Source organism: Choloepus didactylus, chromosome 21, assembly GCF_015220235.1.
Source record: "Choloepus didactylus isolate mChoDid1 chromosome 21, mChoDid1.pri, whole genome shotgun sequence".
Lineage (NCBI taxonomy): Eukaryota > Metazoa > Chordata > Mammalia > Pilosa > Megalonychidae > Choloepus > Choloepus didactylus.
In genome coordinates this window covers 40,627,082-40,645,372 of record NC_051327.1, presented here as the reverse complement: position 1 = coordinate 40,645,372, position 18,291 = coordinate 40,627,082, and the positions used below count along the sequence as shown (strand labels likewise).

The following is an 18,291-nucleotide window of genomic DNA, read 5'->3' as shown; positions in this document are numbered from 1 at the left end:
CCCCGGGCCAAGGATGTCGGCGCATGCGTACTACTGCCAGTCCGCCCCATTCCTCCCCGTTTGCTGACCTGGGGCTAGGACGTTGGGGTTGCGCCCTGATGGGAAGCGCGATGTCTTTCATCCTGCCCCTCCAAGGCAGCAGTTTCTGTATCGGGAGAAAACGGGTTTGCCCAGAAATTAAGATAATATTACAGGACTGCACGGTGCTCGCTACAATTTTTTTGTTTTTTGCCTTCATGTTTTATGCGGAAAATCTCGGGACCATTGTTAAAGTTACATTTGCAGTTTTAAGAAGAACCGGAATTAAAATTACTTTTTTGTCACCACTTTTTTTCCAGCATCTCGGTCTGTTGAGAACTCATGCTCATTATCTGTTTTTAATTCGCTGGCCCGAAAATTGTTAATTTGGGATAATATTTGTTTTCATTTATCAAGTTGGCAAAGATTAAAAAGACTGATAATGCCCGGTACTCGCGGAAGGAGCGTGTGTGAACTTAATTTCTGGAGGATAATCTGACAATAGTTAACAGCATTTTTAATGTGTACATTTTTGAATCAGCACTTACAGTTTTAAAAAAATTAATATGCTACTATGAAACCACTAAAAAGCACGAGGTACAAGCAAGGTCAAAAGACATGACAAACTAGAGGAAAACTTTGCAAGTCATATCACAAAGGTCTAATTTCATAATGTATAACAAGCTCCTAAATATCAAGAAAGAAAAATGATCAACAACTCAGTAGAATAAATGGGGGTGAAGGATATGTGGTAGTGTGAATTATGGGGGGGGGGGGTGTGGACAACAAGCATGTGCTTAATCTTAAGCCATTCTTACGAGTATTAACCCATTGTAAATAGGGCATTTTGAAGATACTATTTTTAGTTAAGGTAGGACCCAGCTGAATGACATTGGGTAGTAATCCTATTACTGGAGGCTTTATTAAGAGAAAGCCATGTGGAGGAGAACCTTGAAGTCAATGGAACCTGGAAGAGAAAGGAGAGGACATCACCATGTGACTGGAAAGCCAAGGAACCCAACAATTGCTGGCCATCCAGAAAGCTACTGACCCCAGGAGAGAATGAGCCAATAAATTACCCTTGTTTAAGCCAACCCATGGGTGGATTTGTCTTTGAAGTGGGGAAACTAAGACAGGATATGAACAGAAAAGGAGATGGCTTTTAAGCAAATAACAAGACATCTAACTTTATTCATAGTAAGAGAAATTTTACCACTTTTTCCCACCCATTAGGTAGTTAAAAATCCCTAAGTTTGATAATACACCATTTTGGCAAAACTGTGTAACACAAAGGGAAAAAAACTGAAAGTAGGAAATGAAGAAAAGGTAACACTGCCCAGCAACATAAAATGAAATACTAACTTAACTATGAGGATAGTACTTACGTGTTTCTTAAAATTACTTTATTGGATTTTCTTTCTCTGAATCACAATAAGCAATACATTTCCAGTAATGTAAACCAAAACAGACACGCAAAAAGGCAAAAAATCTTCCCCAAATCCCAACCCTCTCTATTCTAGTAATCTATGTTTGCAATTTGATTATACCCCATATGGTAAAAGTGTAATATTCTACACACAATATCTGAAAATTGCTGTTTTTATTTAACAATCTGCCTTGGAAGTGTTTTCATGTTATTAAATAGAGATCAAAATCAACCTTCTTAACAAATGCCCAATGTTTCATAATTTATATGTACTACAGTTTATTTGGTTACTCCCATTTTGCTGTATATTCAAGTTGTTTGGGGTTTTTTTCCCCCCATGTATACTACTGGTTGTTTTATTTCTCTATGATTAATCCTAAAAGTGGGATAGCTGGTCAAATGGTATGCACATTTTTAATGGTAACACATAAAACACGATATAACTCATAATGTTCCCCCAAGGTTGTAGCAATTCCTACTCCAACCAACTACGTTTCTCAATGACTCAGCACTAGAAATTATCAATTGCTTTAATGTATGAAACAGTGAAAGGTAAAAAAGGCATTGAAAGGTGAAAAATTGTATCCCATTATTCTTTAGATCTCCTATTATTAGGTGGAATATTAATTTCATATTTTGAGCCATTTTTAGTTCCTCTATTGTCAATTGCCTTTCATATCTTTTAAATGTATTTATATTGGGTTATTTTTTTATTGACAGATTTTAATTTTTAGCAGTTTCAGGTTTACAGAAATTTTTTTCTACCGATTTCTAGGAGCTTTTAAAGATCTTAACTCTTTGCTCAGCGTATATATTGTAAATATATTTTTTCATTGCTTGTGGTCACTATTTTGTGTTACACATATATTGATAGTTGATTATTAGTGCTATTATATAAGTTATGTAGTAAATTTGTATAGAAATCATTATATAGTAATTAATAGACATAAACATTCAAACTTAAAAAAAAAAAACCTGGGAAACAGGCAACCCTTATATTTCTGTTGGATTCAAACTTAACCCTTAAGAAGACTAATAGGTAACATCCATCAAACTTACAAATGCATATTTTTTTTACCCAGAAATAATACTGGAATTTAATCCATGGATACACGTATGTTTATAGAAAAATGTATATTACAAGATTTTCAGTGCAGCATTACTTGGGATTGAAGACATTGAGAAATAACAAATGCCCATCAATAGGAGATTAGTTCAGTAAATTATGATACATCCAGACAATAGAATGCTATACAGCTGCAAAAAAAAAAAAAAAAAATGAAATCAGAAAAGCAAGGTGAAAAAAATGCATATAATATTCCCCCTTTTATATTCAAAAGGAGGACAGATAAAGGTCTATATTCATATATGGTTGTGTATGCCTACAGAAACTCTAGAAGTATGTGTAAGAAATGGGAAACATTGGCTATATGTGTGTTAGGAGTGGGAGTATGAATTGGTGGATGGGGGACAGAGGTGAGATAGAGATTTTTCATTGTATATCTTCTTATATATTTTAAGTTTTAAACCCTGTCAATATATTACTTAGTCAAAGACTAAATAAAAATTATTTAAATAACGGCATGGCTGTGTATTTATTGACATATACATATTGATCTCATTCCATTAGTAGATATTTTAAACAATCATTAAAAATATGTGTGATAGGCTATAACCAAACTAAAACAGTTCTCAACTTTGTGGGATGGGATTCTAAAATGTTATAATTTTATAATGATGGCAAAGTGTAATGTTAACCTGGTTTATTCTGCTTCATTCCTTTGTATTTCTTCCCCATTCTTTTTTTTTTTTTAATGACAGGTTTATTGAGATATAATACACATATATGCAATTCATCCAAGTGTACAATTCAATGATTTTTGGTATAGTCACAGGTTTTACAACCATCCCCACAATCAATGTTAGAATATGTCATCACACCAAAAAGAAATGCCATTCTCATTAGCAGTAATTCCCCATCTGTCCACCTCTGCAGCCCTAAGCAACCACTGAATTGCTATGTCACTACAGTGAACCATGTCACTACAGATTTGCCTATTTTGGACATTTAGTATAAATGGAATCAAATAACGTGTGGTCTTTTGTGGCTGGCTTCTGTCATTTAGCATAATGTTTTAAAGGTTTTATTCATGTTGTAGCATATATCACTACTTCATTTCTTTTTATTACCAAATATATTCTGATATGGATATACTGCATTTTATTTATCCGTTTATCAGTTGATGGACATTTTGGTTGTTTCCACTTTTTAGCTATTGTGAATAATACTGCTTGAACATTTGTGTACAAGTTTTTATGTCAACATATATTTTCAGTTCTCTTGGGTACATGGGAGTGGAATTGCTGGGTTGTATGGTAGCTCTATGTTTAACTTTTTTTTTTTATTAAAGTGTTTGCTATTGGTTTTTCATTTGGCTGGTTGTGTGTACACTGTGTATACAAGTTGAGTTGTACAGAAGCCCAAGATAGAGCATGAGACAAAGGGTGGAGGTGGGGCCAGGAGGCAGAGAGAGGAAGGAGGGGATGGGAGACGATAAAAAATAGAACCACATCCAGACAACAATGGGATGGGCAGTGGGTGGCTGGGCGGTTGGGGGGAGACACAGACAAATCGCCATAGAAAAGGTGTGGGAAGGGGCAGAGGGAGAGGACCCTTCTCCCCCTCCATATGTTTAACCTTTTGAGGGATTGCCAAACAGTTTTGAAATGTGGCTGCACAGTTTTGCATTCCCACCATAAGTGTAAGAAGGTTCCAGTTTTCCACATCCTATCCAATACTCATTATGATCTTTTTTTTTATTCTCACCCTCCTAGTGTGTGTGAGCAATATCACATTGTGGATTCCATTTGAATTTCCCTGATAATTAATGACGTTGAACATCTTTTTTATGCTTGTTGGCCATTTGTATACATACTTTTGAGAAATATCTATTCATATCATTTGCCCATTTTTTTATTGTGGTAAAATACATATAATATAAAATTTATCAATTTAGCCAAGTTAAATGTACAATTTATGACATTAATTACATTATGATGTTGTACAATGATCACTACTGTTTATTTTATCATCCAAACAGAAACTATCCATTAAGCAATAGCTCCCCCTTCCCCTCCTCCCAACCCTTGACAACCTTCAATCTACTTTCTGTCTCTATGAATTTACCTATTCTAGATAGTTCATATATGTAGAATCATGCAAGATTTTTCTATTGTGTCTGGATTCTTTCACTTAACACAATGTTATCAAGGTACATCCATGTTGTAGCATGTATCAGAGCTTCATTCTTTTTTTATGGCTGAATTATATTCCATTGTATTTATAAACCACAGTTCACCATTCCGTTCATCAGTCGATGTACCCTTAGGCCACATCCATCCATTGAAAATCATGAATACTGCCACCACAAACACCAGTGTGCAAATGTCCTCTCGTGTCCCTGTTCTCAATTCTTCCAAGTAAATACCCAATAACGGGGTTGCAGGACCATATGGCAACCCCATACTTGGCTTCTGTGGAACCACCACACTGCCCTGTAGATGAAAGGTCAGACAACAACACCACCAAGAATCCTATACTGCACCCTTATATCCCTTTCTTATAGACATTTATCTTTGGTATATTGCCTTTGTTACAATTAATGGAAGCATATTATAATGTTACTGTTAACTATAGACTCTAGTTTCCATCGATGGCGCTTTTTTCCACTCTACCATGCCAATTTTAACACCCTGCAATGTTGCCATTCATTTGTTCTCCCTCATGTAAAAACATTCTTATACTTGTCCATGTAATGATCATCTTGACCATTCTAGGTTTCTCTAAGTTACACAATCCCAGTCCTTATCTTCTATCTTTCCTTCTGGTGCCATATATACCCCTTGCCTTCCTCTTTCAACCATACTCACACTCCTCTTTGTTCATGGTACTTACAATATTGTACAACCATCACACAGTATTGTGCTATCCATTTCTGGATCTATAGAGTCAATCCTGTTGAACACTCAGTAGTCCTACAGCATCAAATACTTGATCTCTACCCTCTTTCTATCTCCTGATAGCCTGTTTCCCCAACTTTAATGCTCAAAGTTCACTCATTAATGTTAGTTCATATTATTGAGACCATAAAGTATTCGTCCTTTTGTTTCTGGCTACTTTCACTCAATGTAATGTCTACTGTCTACCATTTTTTCTTTTGGATTTTATACCTCATATCCTATTTTACTTTTTCTCTTTCTCTCTTATTACCCTTACTGATAGTCTTCATTTCTACACTGTTTTCCAAACCTTTCTCTCCTGTCTTTTCCAATCTGTCTGCAGTGCTCCCTTTAGCATTTCTTGTAGAGCAGGTCTCTTGTTCACAAACTTAGTATCTGTTTGTCTGAGAATATTTTACACTCTCCCTCTTTTCCGAAGGACAGTTTTGTCAGATATAGAATTCTTGGTTGGCAGTTTTTCTCTTTCAATATGTTAAATATATCATACCACTGCCTTCTTGCCTCCATGGTTTCTACTGAGAAATCCACATAGTCTTACTGAGTTTCCCTTGTATATTATGGATTGTTTTTCTTTCGCTGATTTCAGAATTCTCTCTTTGTCTTTGACATTTGATAGTCTGATTATTAAGTGTCTTGTACTAGGTCTATTCAGATCTATTCTGTTTGGGGTACACTGAGCTTCTTAGATCTGTAATTTTATGTCTTTCATAAGAGATGGGAAATTTTCAGTGATTATTTCCCCCATTATTCTTTCTGTCCCTTTTCCCTTCTCTTCTGCTTTTGGGACACCCATGACATGTATATTCTTGTGTTTCATGTTGTCATTCAATTCCCTGTGGCCCTGCTCATATTTTTCCATTCTTTTCCTTTTGCATGTAGGACTTCAGATGTCTTGTCCAAAAATCCTTTCTTCTGCCTCTTCAGACCTGCTGTTGTATTGCTCCATTGTGTTTTACATCTCTTCTATAGTGCCTTTTATTCCTGTAAGTTCTGCCAATTTTTTTTTCAACCTTTTGAGTTCTTCCTTATGTTCTTCCCTTTTGCCATATCTTCCCTCAACTCATTTGATTTTCAACTGATTTAGCATATTTGTTTGAAATCTTTGATTAGTTGTTTCAATTCCTGTCTCTCACTTGAAGTACAAGTTTGTTCCTTTGACTGGACCATATCTTTATTTTTCCTAGTGTGACTCGTAAGTTTCTGTTTTCTGGGCATCTGGTTTCCTTGATACCCCAATCAGGTTTTCCCAGACCAGATAGGCCCAGGTCTCAGGAGGAGTATGTAATCAGTATCAAGTTTCCCTGAGTATGAGACCCAGAAGATTGTCAGACTTCCCTCTGAGGCCTCTAGACTCTGTGCTTTTCCTATCCTGCCCAGCAGATGGAGCTTGTCAGCCTGCAGTTACTCACCGGCATAAAGAGGTTAAGTGCCTTTAATTCTCAGCAGATCCTGTCCCTGCCAGGGGGACATGGTTAAGGCAAACTTAAGCTGTTTCTGTCCCCCCACCCCCACCCCTGGGGTCTGAATTCTCTGAGGGAGGGCCACCACTTAAGCTGGGCCCTGCTCCCTTTCTTAGGGAAGATAAGCCCTTTAGGGATTTATCTCCTCCACTTGACTTCTTCCTTTGTCTCTCTGTCTTAACTCCACCCTTGCCTGGGTCAGAGCTGAAAATTGAAAAAGTTTGATGCTTTCTCTAATGAGCTACTTAGAAGGAGACAAAAAAAAAAAAAAAAAAAAAAAGGAAAAAAGAAAGAAATCTTCCTTTCTGTGACAGTCCCCAGTCCCCCAGTTCTGCCAGTCAAGAGCTGGATTTGGTACCCGGCTCTATGTGCTTCATTCCTTGGGACACAGGCCTTTTCCAGTATTCTGAGCTCATCCAACTCCAAAAGCCTTTGTTTTTATTTGTTATTATTATTATTTTTCCCATCAGCCCCACCTCCTTTCTGTGGGGAGAGACCTCAGGGTTCCTTTCCCGTTTCCTCTGGGTTTATCTGTGCTCATAGCTTGTATTCAGTAGTCCAGTTTTGTTAATTAAACCTGCAATTGGAGCATGATTGCGCTACCTTCCCTTGTTCCTGTAGAGACTGCTTCTTTTTCCCACAGGAAAATGTTCTAACTCAGCCTGTCGTCTTAGTGGGGGATGGGCACCAGCCTCAGCAGCTTTATTTACAGTTCTTATGCTGAAATCTTGGCTGTTCCACCCATTCCAAACTGGTGTACATGTGTATCTAGTCACGGATGTCTCCAAACAGTTGTTCCAGACTGTTTACTTGCTGTTCCTGTCTATTTACTAGAGGACCAACCAAATTCCACACCTCCCCACACCACCATCTTGCCCCACTTGCACAATATGTCTTTTTAATATTGAGTTATAAAGTTCCTTATGTATATTCTAAATACAAATCCCTTATCAGATATATGATTTGCAAATATATTCTCCAATTCTGTGAAAATGTATTCTCCAATTTCTTGATGGTATCCTATAAAGCAGATTTTTAAATTTTGATGAAATTCAATTTACCTATTTTTTTTCATTTTGCTTGTGCTTTTAGCTTGGATTAATACAAGGCATAAACATTTATGCCTATGTTTTCTTCTACTGTTTAGGTTAGCACTTACATTTAGGTCTATGATCCATTTTGAGTTAATTTTTGTGGGTGGCATGTGTTTTGGTTTGCTAAAGCTGATGAAATGCTATATACCAGAAATGGACTGGCTTTTAACAATGGGGATTGTATTAGTTAGGGTTCTCTAGGGAAGCAGAATCAATAAGAGATGTCTATGACTTAAAATTTATAAAAGTGACTCATGCAACTATGGGTATGCATGAGTCCAAATTCTGTAGAGCAGTCGGCAAACTGTCAACTCCAAGGAAGATGTCTGATGAACTCCTCAGGAAATGAACCGGCAAATTCAACGAACTCCTCAGGAAATGCTTCGCTGGGCAGCCGAAGAAGACGTGATGGTCCTCTCTCTGTCTCGCTTATAAGTCTTAAGCGACTGATTAATTGGATTAAATCCAGCCAATTGCATTCTCTCATTGTGGAAGATAAGCCCTTTGGTGAGTCATCAGTCACAGCTGCAGTTAAATTGACTGATGATTTAATAAACCAGCCTGTTGGTTTATTAATCAGCCACAAACGTCCTCACAGCAATTGTTAGGCCAAGTTGACACATGAACCTAACCATCACAGGGATTTATAAGCTTACAAATTTACAGTTCCAAGGCTGTGAAAATGACACAATTAAGGCATCAACAGGATGATACCTTCTCTGAAGCCTGATTACTGGCAAGCTTGGGCTCCTCTGTGAGATAGCAAGGCACATGGTGACATCTGCTGGTCTTTCTTTCCTGGGTTTCATCACTTCCAGCTTCTGGATTCAGCAGCTTTCTCTCAGCTTCTGTGGTTCCTCTCTTAGCTTTTCTGTGGCTTTTCTCTATGAGCCTCTCTTACTTTCTTCTCTTAGCTTCTGCATGTGTTTTGTCTTTTTAAAAAGGACCACAATCAGAGGATTAAGACTCACCTTGAATGAGGTGGGTCACGTCTCAATTAAAAAAACTAATCAAAAGGTCCCACCTACAATAGGTCTATACTGACAGGAATGGATTAAAAGAACATGATCCTTTTCTGGGTACATACAGCCTCCAAACTACCACAGTATGTAAAAGGAATTCAACATCATTATTTTGCATGTGACTATGCAGTTCTCCCAGTACTATTTGTAGAAGAGACTATTCTTTCCGCCATTAATATCATAGCATGCTTGTGGAAAACCAATCGACTATAAACATAGGAATTTATTGCTGGACTCTCAACTTTATTCCAGTGATCTATATGACTATGCTTTTGCCAGTAGTCAGTGTTGGTTACTGTAGCTTCTTAGTAAGGTTTGAAGGTGGGAAGTACTCCAAATTTGTTCTTCTTTTCCAAGATTGTTTTGGCTATTCTGGGTCTCTTCAATTTCCCTAATAATTTTAGGGTCAGCTTGTCAATTTCTGCAGAAAAGCCAGCTGTGATTTTGATAGAGGCTGCATTGACTATTCCTCAACTTGAGGAATATTAATGTTCTTCAAGATATTTATTACTATATAATATTCCTCAAGATATATAGCTATTGAGGAATATCTATTAAGTCCTCTGATCCATGAATATGGGATATCTTTTCATATATTTAGTTCTTTTCAAATTTCTTTCAGAAAATGTTTTGTAGTTTTCAGAGTATAAACTTTGCATTTTATTTGTTAAATTTATTCCTAAGTGCTTTATTATTTTTGATGCTGTTGTAGATAAATTGTTTTCTTAATTTCATGTTTCAATTGTTCATTGCTAGTGTATAAAAATACAATTGATTTTTGGATATTGATCTCGTTCCCAGCAACTTGCTGAACTATTTTATCAGATTTAATAGTGTTTTTAGTGCATTACTTAGGATATTGACAAAATTATGTCATCTGCAAATAGACAGTTTTAATTCTTCCTTTCCAATCTGAATGCATTTTATTTCTTTTTCTTGTTTTAATTGCCCTAGCTAGAACCTGTAGTACAGTAGTACAGTGTTGAATAACAGTGATGAGAACAGACACCCTTGTCTTGTTCCTGATTTTATGTGGAAAACATCCAGTATTTCACCATTAAGTGTGATGTTAGAGGTGGGTTTTTCAAAGATTCCCTTTATCAGATTGTGGAATTTCCCTTCTATTCTTTGCTGAGTGTATTTTTTTTTTTTAATCACTAAGAGGTTTTTGCTGTCAAGTGCTTTAATGCATCTATTTAGACGATCTTGTGGTTTTTGTCCTACTGAAATGATGTATGTTAATTACTTTTTGCATGTTTTACTTATCTGCATTTCTGAGAAAAATTCCACTTCCTCATGGGATATAATCCTTTTTACATGTTGCTGGATTCAGTTTGCTGGTATCTTGGTGAGGATTTTTGCACCCTATTCATAATAGATATTAGTTTGTAGTTTTCTTTTCTTGTATTGTCTGCATCTGGTTTTGATATCAGGGTAATACTGGATTCATAGAATGAGTTGGGAAGTATTCCTTAGTATTCTATTTTATGGAAGAGTTGTGTAGAACTGGTATTAATTCCTCTTTAAATGGTGGTGGAATTCAGCAGTGAAGCCATCTGAGCCTGGTCTTTTCTTAATATATAGTTTCTTAAATTACTTCTTCTCTCTTCTCACTTGCTATAGGTCTATTCTTGTTGTCTATTTCTTCTTTATTCATGTAAGTCATATGTTATCTAATTTGTTAATATACACTCATTCATAGTATTCTCTTGCAATCCTTTTTTATTTCTAGGGGATAATAATGCCCCCTCTTTCATTGCTGAATCTAGTAATTTGAGTCTTCTCCCTTTTACTCTTCATCAATCTAGCTAACGTTTTGTCATTTTTATTGATCCTTCAAAGAACTAGCTTTTGGTTTCATTGCTCTTCTCTATTAGTTTTGTGTTCTGTCTTTTGTTAATTTCTGTTCTAATCTGTATGAAGTCCTTCCTTGTCTTTGCTTTAGAATTTTGTTTGCTCTTCTTTTCCACTGTCTTAAGTTGGAAGGTTAGGTTATTCATTTGAAATATTTCTTCTTCTCAATATAGGTATGTACAGCTATAAATATCCTTCTAAGCAGTGTGTTAGCTGCATCCCATTAGTATTGGCATGCTTGTCCTTATCTGCATTCATCTCAAAGGATTTTCTGATTTTCCTTTTGATTTCTTTGAACCATTGGTTACTTATGAGTGTGATGTTATTTTCCACATATTAGTGAGTTTCCCACCAATTTGATTCCATGGTAGTTGGAGGACAAATTTTGTATTATTTCTAGTCTTCTACATTTAGGAAGATGTGTTTTGCCTAACATATGGCCTATCCTGGAGAATGTCCTGTCCCATGTGCACTTGAGTTGGGTGGAGTATTCTATAGATGTCTGTTAGGTGTACTTGGTTTATCTGAGCTGTATTTTAAAGCAAAAAGAGTTTACTGTCAGACAACAAGCAGAGAAGGAACAGAGAGAATAGCCTGGAGTAATGCAGAGGTATTAAAGATCATATCAACTTTTAAATCATCTGGAAGTTCAGTTTGATAGGTGAGTAGATAACATGGAAGACGTATTCTGGAAATAAGAGATGTGACTGGATAGGCAGTTAAGGGGCCCTGGTGTGCAGGTCATTTTTTATATCATGCAGGATGTTGTTTGTTTTGCGCTTATAATACCCGGGTATATGGGGAATGCGAACTAGTTTGGGTACACATTGAAGTGCCACTCACAACATTAAAGTGGTACATCATCTCCCTGAGGCATCAGTTTTGCTGAACATGGAAGGGAAAAACATTTACACAAAGGCATATATACATATATACATATATATATATATATATATACACACACACATATATATATATAAAATGTATATGGACTAGGATACATTATGTGATAGGCCACTGCTGTCCTATAGAACCTTCTCCAGTGACAGAAATGTGTATCTGCACTGTCCAACACGTTAGGGACCAGCCACTGGTTGGTGCTGTTGAGCATTTGAAATATGGCTAGTTCCACGGAAGAAATTTTTTAATTTTAATTACTCAGAATTTAAATTTAAATAGCCATATGCATGTAGTGCTTTCCATTTTGGACAGCACAGTGCAGGATTTTAAAGCTGAAACAAGAAGCTAGAGAGAGACTTCAAGCTTTAGGCTTCGCTACTTGTCATATTGATTTCATCCCTCCCCATTCCTGCTGATCCCTGGAATTGCCGAGCTGCTCACACTAAGGATAGTGGACAGAATTACTTATACGTAATTTCCCATTGAACAAGGCAAGAAAAATGGACTTGTTATGAGCCTGTTGGAGGAAATATGGCCAATTTATTTTTCCTTTAGAGTAGTTAATACTTCTTTTGGGGTAAGAATGGTTGTCTTCTTTTCAGAAAAAACAAATGGTTCGTACTCAAATAGTATTACTCTCAAACTTAAGAGGTGCAAATGCAGGGAAATGTAACAGGAATTCACAACTCACCTCTCTAAGTATCCCCCTCCCCGCTCTTATTCTCTACTGCAGGACCCTGTTCTTTTTTTTCACAAAGATGATCACAGTTTGTTGTTCCCAAGTGTCAAGTTTGTTTTTCGTCTGGCTCTCCCCCTCTTCCGCTCTTCCCCCAGGTTTAAGCTTCACTGAGGCGGGAAAGATTATCTTTTTTGCTCATCATTGTATCTCCACCCCTCGTCAGCGTGTCTGGCACGTAACAGGAACCCAGTAAATATTTGCTCGTGACTTCAAGACCTGCATTTTCCTCCTTTCCAAGTTAAAGCCCCTCCCCCTTGCCTGACAAATTAGGCCACGCCCCGGGGCCTCGTTAGCCACGCCCCTCCTCTGACCCTGGAAGGGAGTGAAGGGAGCCTGGTCTTGGCTCCGCCCCTGTCGGGGACGCAGGCGCCCATGACGCGCGCCGGCGCGCGCTGTTTCCGGAAGTCCCAGACGCCAGCCTCGCGGTCTTCGCCGCAGCTGCCGCCGGTGCCTCTGCTGCTGCCGAGTTCTGCGAGTAGAACGGCTGAGGCGGGCCGGGGCGGGGCCGGAGTTCCGGCCACTTTGCAGAATGGAGATAATCAGGAGCAGTGCGTGTCCTCACGTGCACCTCCCCGCGTCCCTGGGTTCCCCCTCGCCGGGTCTGCTAGGCCGGGGCCTCGGACCGGCCTTCTTGGCGGGACTTGGGCTGAGGCAGCCTCTCAGGGCATTGCCCCTTTACTTCCCGCGCACTCCCCGGTTCCTTGTCCCTTTCTGGCCCGTGCACCCCTCGGGGCCTTTGCCCCTTCTGGCCGCGTACTTGTCGGGGCGTGTCTCCCTCAGGCCCGTAGCCCAAGAAGCCCCTCGATCTTCCGTCCCTCTCCCTTGAGGAGCCCGTGGGCAGAAAGCTAGGTTCCGGTTCTAAGCATCTTCTCGGTTTCTCCGCAGATTTTAAAAGTAATCTTCACAAAGTGTACCAGGCCATAGAAGAGGCGGACTTCTTCGCCATCGATGGGGAATTTTCAGGTATCCTTCCTTTGCAGGCTCGGGCCTAGTACCTTGCATTGCATAGCTCCGATTTCCTCCACTTCTCCCAACATACACACACACACACACACACACACATACACAAACCTTGCTCTCTTTGTAGCCTTGGGCCAGTTGCATGAATGTCAGCGTTTCCTCCTACACCTTTCAAAAGCACGGAAGAGATGCGGTGGGTGGGTTTGTGATTGCGCTCAGAGGGTTGCAGATAGAGAATATGGTATTGTTACTACTTAGAACAGTGTGACAGCTAACTTAGTAGAAAGTTTGTGGATTAGGGACAGGCTTTTGCAGGTTTTTATTCCACTTTGTGCATTAGTAGAAGTGTTTATTGCTTACCTTTGGGGTGTGTGTGTCTGGATATTACTATGCCAACTCTTATGATAAATTGAAAGGCTAGTTCTTTCTTTTTGCACTAAAGGCTAATTTTTAAATTGTTGAAGTCAGTATGAACAGTTGGCTCCCTTTGGTATAGATACTTACTTTTGCTACCCAATTTTGCAGGTCTGAAAAACTCTTCAGCTCTTTCTAAAGGAATCCGTGCTGGCATAAATATGATCCTTGGCTTTAACCAGGCAGTTTCTAGTTGGAGTCAATTCTCTGGGAAGCTGAGAGTTTTCCCTAGAAATAATTTTCTCTTACCCTGGAAGTTGCCTTTGTGCTATAGATGTTACTTCATATTGCTGACCAGGACTGATACTCTAGCAATAACATATTTTAGGATTCATTGATGTTTTATTATACACTAATTCTTTTGAAAGCAACAAAACCAATCCAAGCATAGAGGTTGTTTTCTTACATGATTACTCATTTTAGACATCGGAACTGCCCATTTTAAATTGAGGCATTCACATTTCTAAATTTGTCATTATAGAGTTTAGATTGGTGGCCAGTGAAATTACTGCTAATTTTGGAAAAGAGAGATAGGGAGCGTTCCAATTATTCTTAATTCATAATAACATGAAATTTATAGAGGCATTGAATGACTTACTGATATTTTTACATTAGCATTTATTAATAAGTTAAAATGTTTATTTCTTAAATCCTAGGAATCAGTGATGGACCTTCAGTCACCGCATTAACAAATGGTTTTGACACCCCAGAAGAAAGGTATCAGAAACTTAAAAAGGCAAGTAGATGTGCTAGAAAATCTTTTTCTTTACCATGTTGATTCTCCCAACATTGAATTATAGAGAAATATAATCATTAAACTTGTACTTTAAAGGTTTCTAACTGTGGTACCTTTTTCCAACCCTAGCCATGAAGCCATAGGTTAATGATATGTAAAACAACAGCAAAAATAATTGTTTGCTGGAATCTTGAAGGGAAGGTTTAGTATTTTTGAGGTTAACTTGATTTCTAGGAAATGGAATGTGGTTGCTTTAATCATTTGGAAATAGGCCTAATATGATCCTCTGGATGACAGATAGGTGCTTATTTGGGAAAAAATTGTTAAGAAATGTATATCAATTAATAATGCTTCTGATACATAATCTGTGTGAGCTGTTCTAATTGGAAGTATTCTGCCAAAGTAGAGTTGAGTGATTCAGAAAACCCACCTGATTGAAAATACTGTTGCTCACAATGAATATGCAGCACTGTTTTGATAGATGTTTTATTTCCTTTTCTAGCATTCCATGGACTTCTTGCTATTTCAATTTGGCCTTTGCACTTTTAAGTATGACTACGGAGATTCAAAGTAGGTTGTTTTTAAAAAGCCTTGGGAATTCTTTTGTCGTGGCATAATGTAACCCCCTAAGTCTCCTTTTATTTTTATCTTCCCTAGATATATAACGAAGTCATTTAACTTTTATGTTTTCCCGAAACCCTTCAATAGATCCTCACCAGATGTCAAATTTGTTTGTCAGGTTAGTAGCTTAAATTGAGTTTTTTCTTTTATGAATTGTTGATGAGGGAGTGTAAAAATGTGCAATTAGAACTCCATTTAAAATGTGGTTCTACCACTAACTTTGTAACTTTGGGCAAATCATTTAACTTCTCTGACCTTCAGTTTTAGGGTTATATAAATTAACAACACTCTTACCTCTCCCTTTTCTTCTAGATGAATTGAGGAGTAAAATACAAGAGTCAGACAGACAGAATTCAGAACATCAGATTTGTTATTGATAAACCTGAATTTGATAATGTGGCTTTGTCATGTGGCTCCATTTGGAATTCCTAATATCTTAACCCTGAATTGAACCTGCACACCTGGAATTGCAGGCTTCCTCTCACCACATCCTCCTTGCACCCATTTCTCAGGGTAGAACTTTACTTTCTGGAAGAGGAGTGTGTGTGTATGTCCTGTCCAGAAAGAATTCAGAGGCAGCTAAACCAAATATGCCCAGTGCTTTTTCCCAGACTCACCTGACAAGGAGAGGGTCTACATTATGTGCTACTGTAGGAATGCAGGGAGGAGAGGATGGTTTCCCCTTAGAACATCCCCTGCAAGGTTGTTGTAACTGACCCAGTAGACACAGTAAATATTCTGCTCTCTTGATTATCTGTTGTAAAGGATAGGAGTATACGAATAGGTGGTGTGAGTTTGCGAGTATGTGATTAAAGATGTGTTAACCTTTTCTCCCTTATAACCTTGTGCCCCAGTAGCAATATTAGTTCATTTGAGTTTTGCCATATTTCCCTTCTATTGCATTTGAGTGATACAGTAACACATTTAGGAAACTCTGGAGGGTAGGCTTCTGAGCGATTTAGTCATGTCACATTCTTTTTGAAATAAGGCAGTATATAAGTAAAGGAAAATGAGAGTTACTTGTGTGCCTACGACAAAACAGAAAAGGTGAAGGTAATTTTGGTCTTAACAGCCATTTTTCTTAAGTTAAATGATAGTTGATATTCCTTTACCTCCAATCAGCCAACAGCTGTTTACCAATCATCTTGGTACAGTATATTGTCTTAAACAGCATTTGTAGATTTTCACTGGAAGAAAAGTAGGCTTAATTTGGAAATTTGTGTCAATATAGTTTTCTAGCAGTACCAGGAGAGAATTGCTTAAAATACAGTAGATGCCATGACTTTAGCCAGCAGTAATCAAAGAAAAACAAATGGTGGCATCTTAGGGATGACGGTTCATTCTAAAAGGCCAAAAAAACTACAGTTATTCCAGGAAATGTATTGAAAACAGATCAGGAGAATTTTACCCATTGTACAAAATCATGATATGGCTACACCTGGAACATGCAGTATTAGTTGCCAACTATTTCTTAAAAAAAAAAATGTGTATGTGTGTGTGTGTGTGTGTGTATAAAATAGACGTAAAGACAGGCCAGAGACTAATGTCTAAAACAGACAAAGGAATAAGGAAATTGTGGTTTTCAGGCACAGTAAAAATGCTCTGATTCTTTAGTCTGGAAAAACCAACGCAGGAAAGGTTTCAGCTCAGTGCCTAAACCTGTGAATTGTATGGATAAGGTTAAACATGTCTTTGATTTTTCTTGCTTTTGTCCCTAACTGGTGTTTTTTGTTTTTGTTTAAAATTTTATTTCTATTGAAGACTTGTGTTTTATAAGGGAGGTTCTAGAATTAGGTTTGAAAAGCTCTTTGCACCCTTAAGGATGCAACCCGTTGTATTTGAAGAATAAGTATCTGTACACACCGCGAGCTGCTCACACACTAGGTGGGAATGGGCTGGCTGAGAACCGCACATGCAGGCAGGGAAAGGCACTTGGCGAGCGGAACCCCAGCAGAATAGCATCACATTTACATCTGTTTCGTCTCTTCTTCCTTTTTTTTCTGGCTGAACAGCTGTAGTTGAATTCAGGGAAGATAATTCATATATGGTTGTGAAGAATCAAAACATTACTGCTGTATGTAGAGTAAAAATATCAGTTTCTTTTCTTGCACCCTCCTCCCCATGCCATGTCTCTCCCTATTTTACTCCTTTTTTCTAGCTTTTGTATACGTGTATGATACTTATATGTATATACATTTAAACATAGTTTTAGCTTTTTACTGTAATAGAAATACAATCCTAATATTCCTGTTTTGTATAACTTGCATTTTTCACTCAACAGAATAGCTTTGCATTTCATAGTATGGATATGTGCAACTTATTTTATCGGTTCCTTTTTGGAATTTAGAGGATTTTCAATGGTTCCCTATTATAAACAGTGCATACAATGTATCTTTTGGAATATTTTTATAGGATAGATTTCCTAGAAGGATGAATCATAGAGCACGTACATTTAAAATTTTAGTGGATACCTCAAATTGTCCTCCCAAATAACTGTGTTCATCTCTTCAGTCTTGAAAATGTCATATTTAGACAAATCAAAGGAAGTAAGTAGTAAACCATAAGTAGATTTTGTTGGTCCAAAAGGTGCTTTGGGTAGAAAATATGTGTAGCTTCAAAAATGGAATAGATGGATCTATTACTGGATTTTTAAAAACATAATATTGAGATTTAGTCACACACCATACAATACATCTAAAGTATACAGTCAGTTGTTCACAGTATCGTCATATATTTGTGTGTTCATTACCATGATCATTTTTAGAACATTTGCATTATTCCAGAAAAAGAAATGAGAAAAAAGAAGACCCCAAGCATCCCATACACTTTACCCCTCCCTCTTATTGATCACTAGTATTGCACTCTACCCAATTTTAAGACAATAGAAGTAGATTAACTACGACAGTGTAGTATTATCAGAGATAGATATATAGATCAGTGGAACAGAATAAAACATCCAGAAGTAGATCCATACAAACACAGGCAACTGATCTTTTTTTCTTTTTTTTTTTTTTCCTATCAAAGATC

At 37.6% G+C, this 18,291-nt stretch overlaps 1 protein-coding gene across 4 annotated transcripts in view; it reads left to right on the top strand.

Moving 5' to 3' along the window:
* The first annotated feature begins 12,939 nt into the window (after nucleotides 1-12,939).
* The window catches only part of PARN (poly(A)-specific ribonuclease), a 235,949-nt gene continuing 230,597 nt past the window's right edge, over nucleotides 12,940-18,291 (top strand). For all 4 annotated transcript variants that reach the window (XR_005213538.1, XM_037814217.1, XM_037814216.1 and 1 more), the window contains exons 1-5: nucleotides 12,940-13,081; nucleotides 13,419-13,496; nucleotides 14,564-14,643; nucleotides 15,146-15,213; nucleotides 15,301-15,382. Coding sequence is in view for 3 of the 4 variants with exons in the window: in XM_037814217.1 (XP_037670145.1) it covers nucleotides 13,063-13,081; nucleotides 13,419-13,496; nucleotides 14,564-14,643; nucleotides 15,146-15,213; nucleotides 15,301-15,382 (327 nt within the window). In the remaining variant the exon portion in view is untranslated. The remainder of the gene's footprint in view (nucleotides 13,082-13,418; nucleotides 13,497-14,563; nucleotides 14,644-15,145; nucleotides 15,214-15,300; nucleotides 15,383-18,291) is intronic.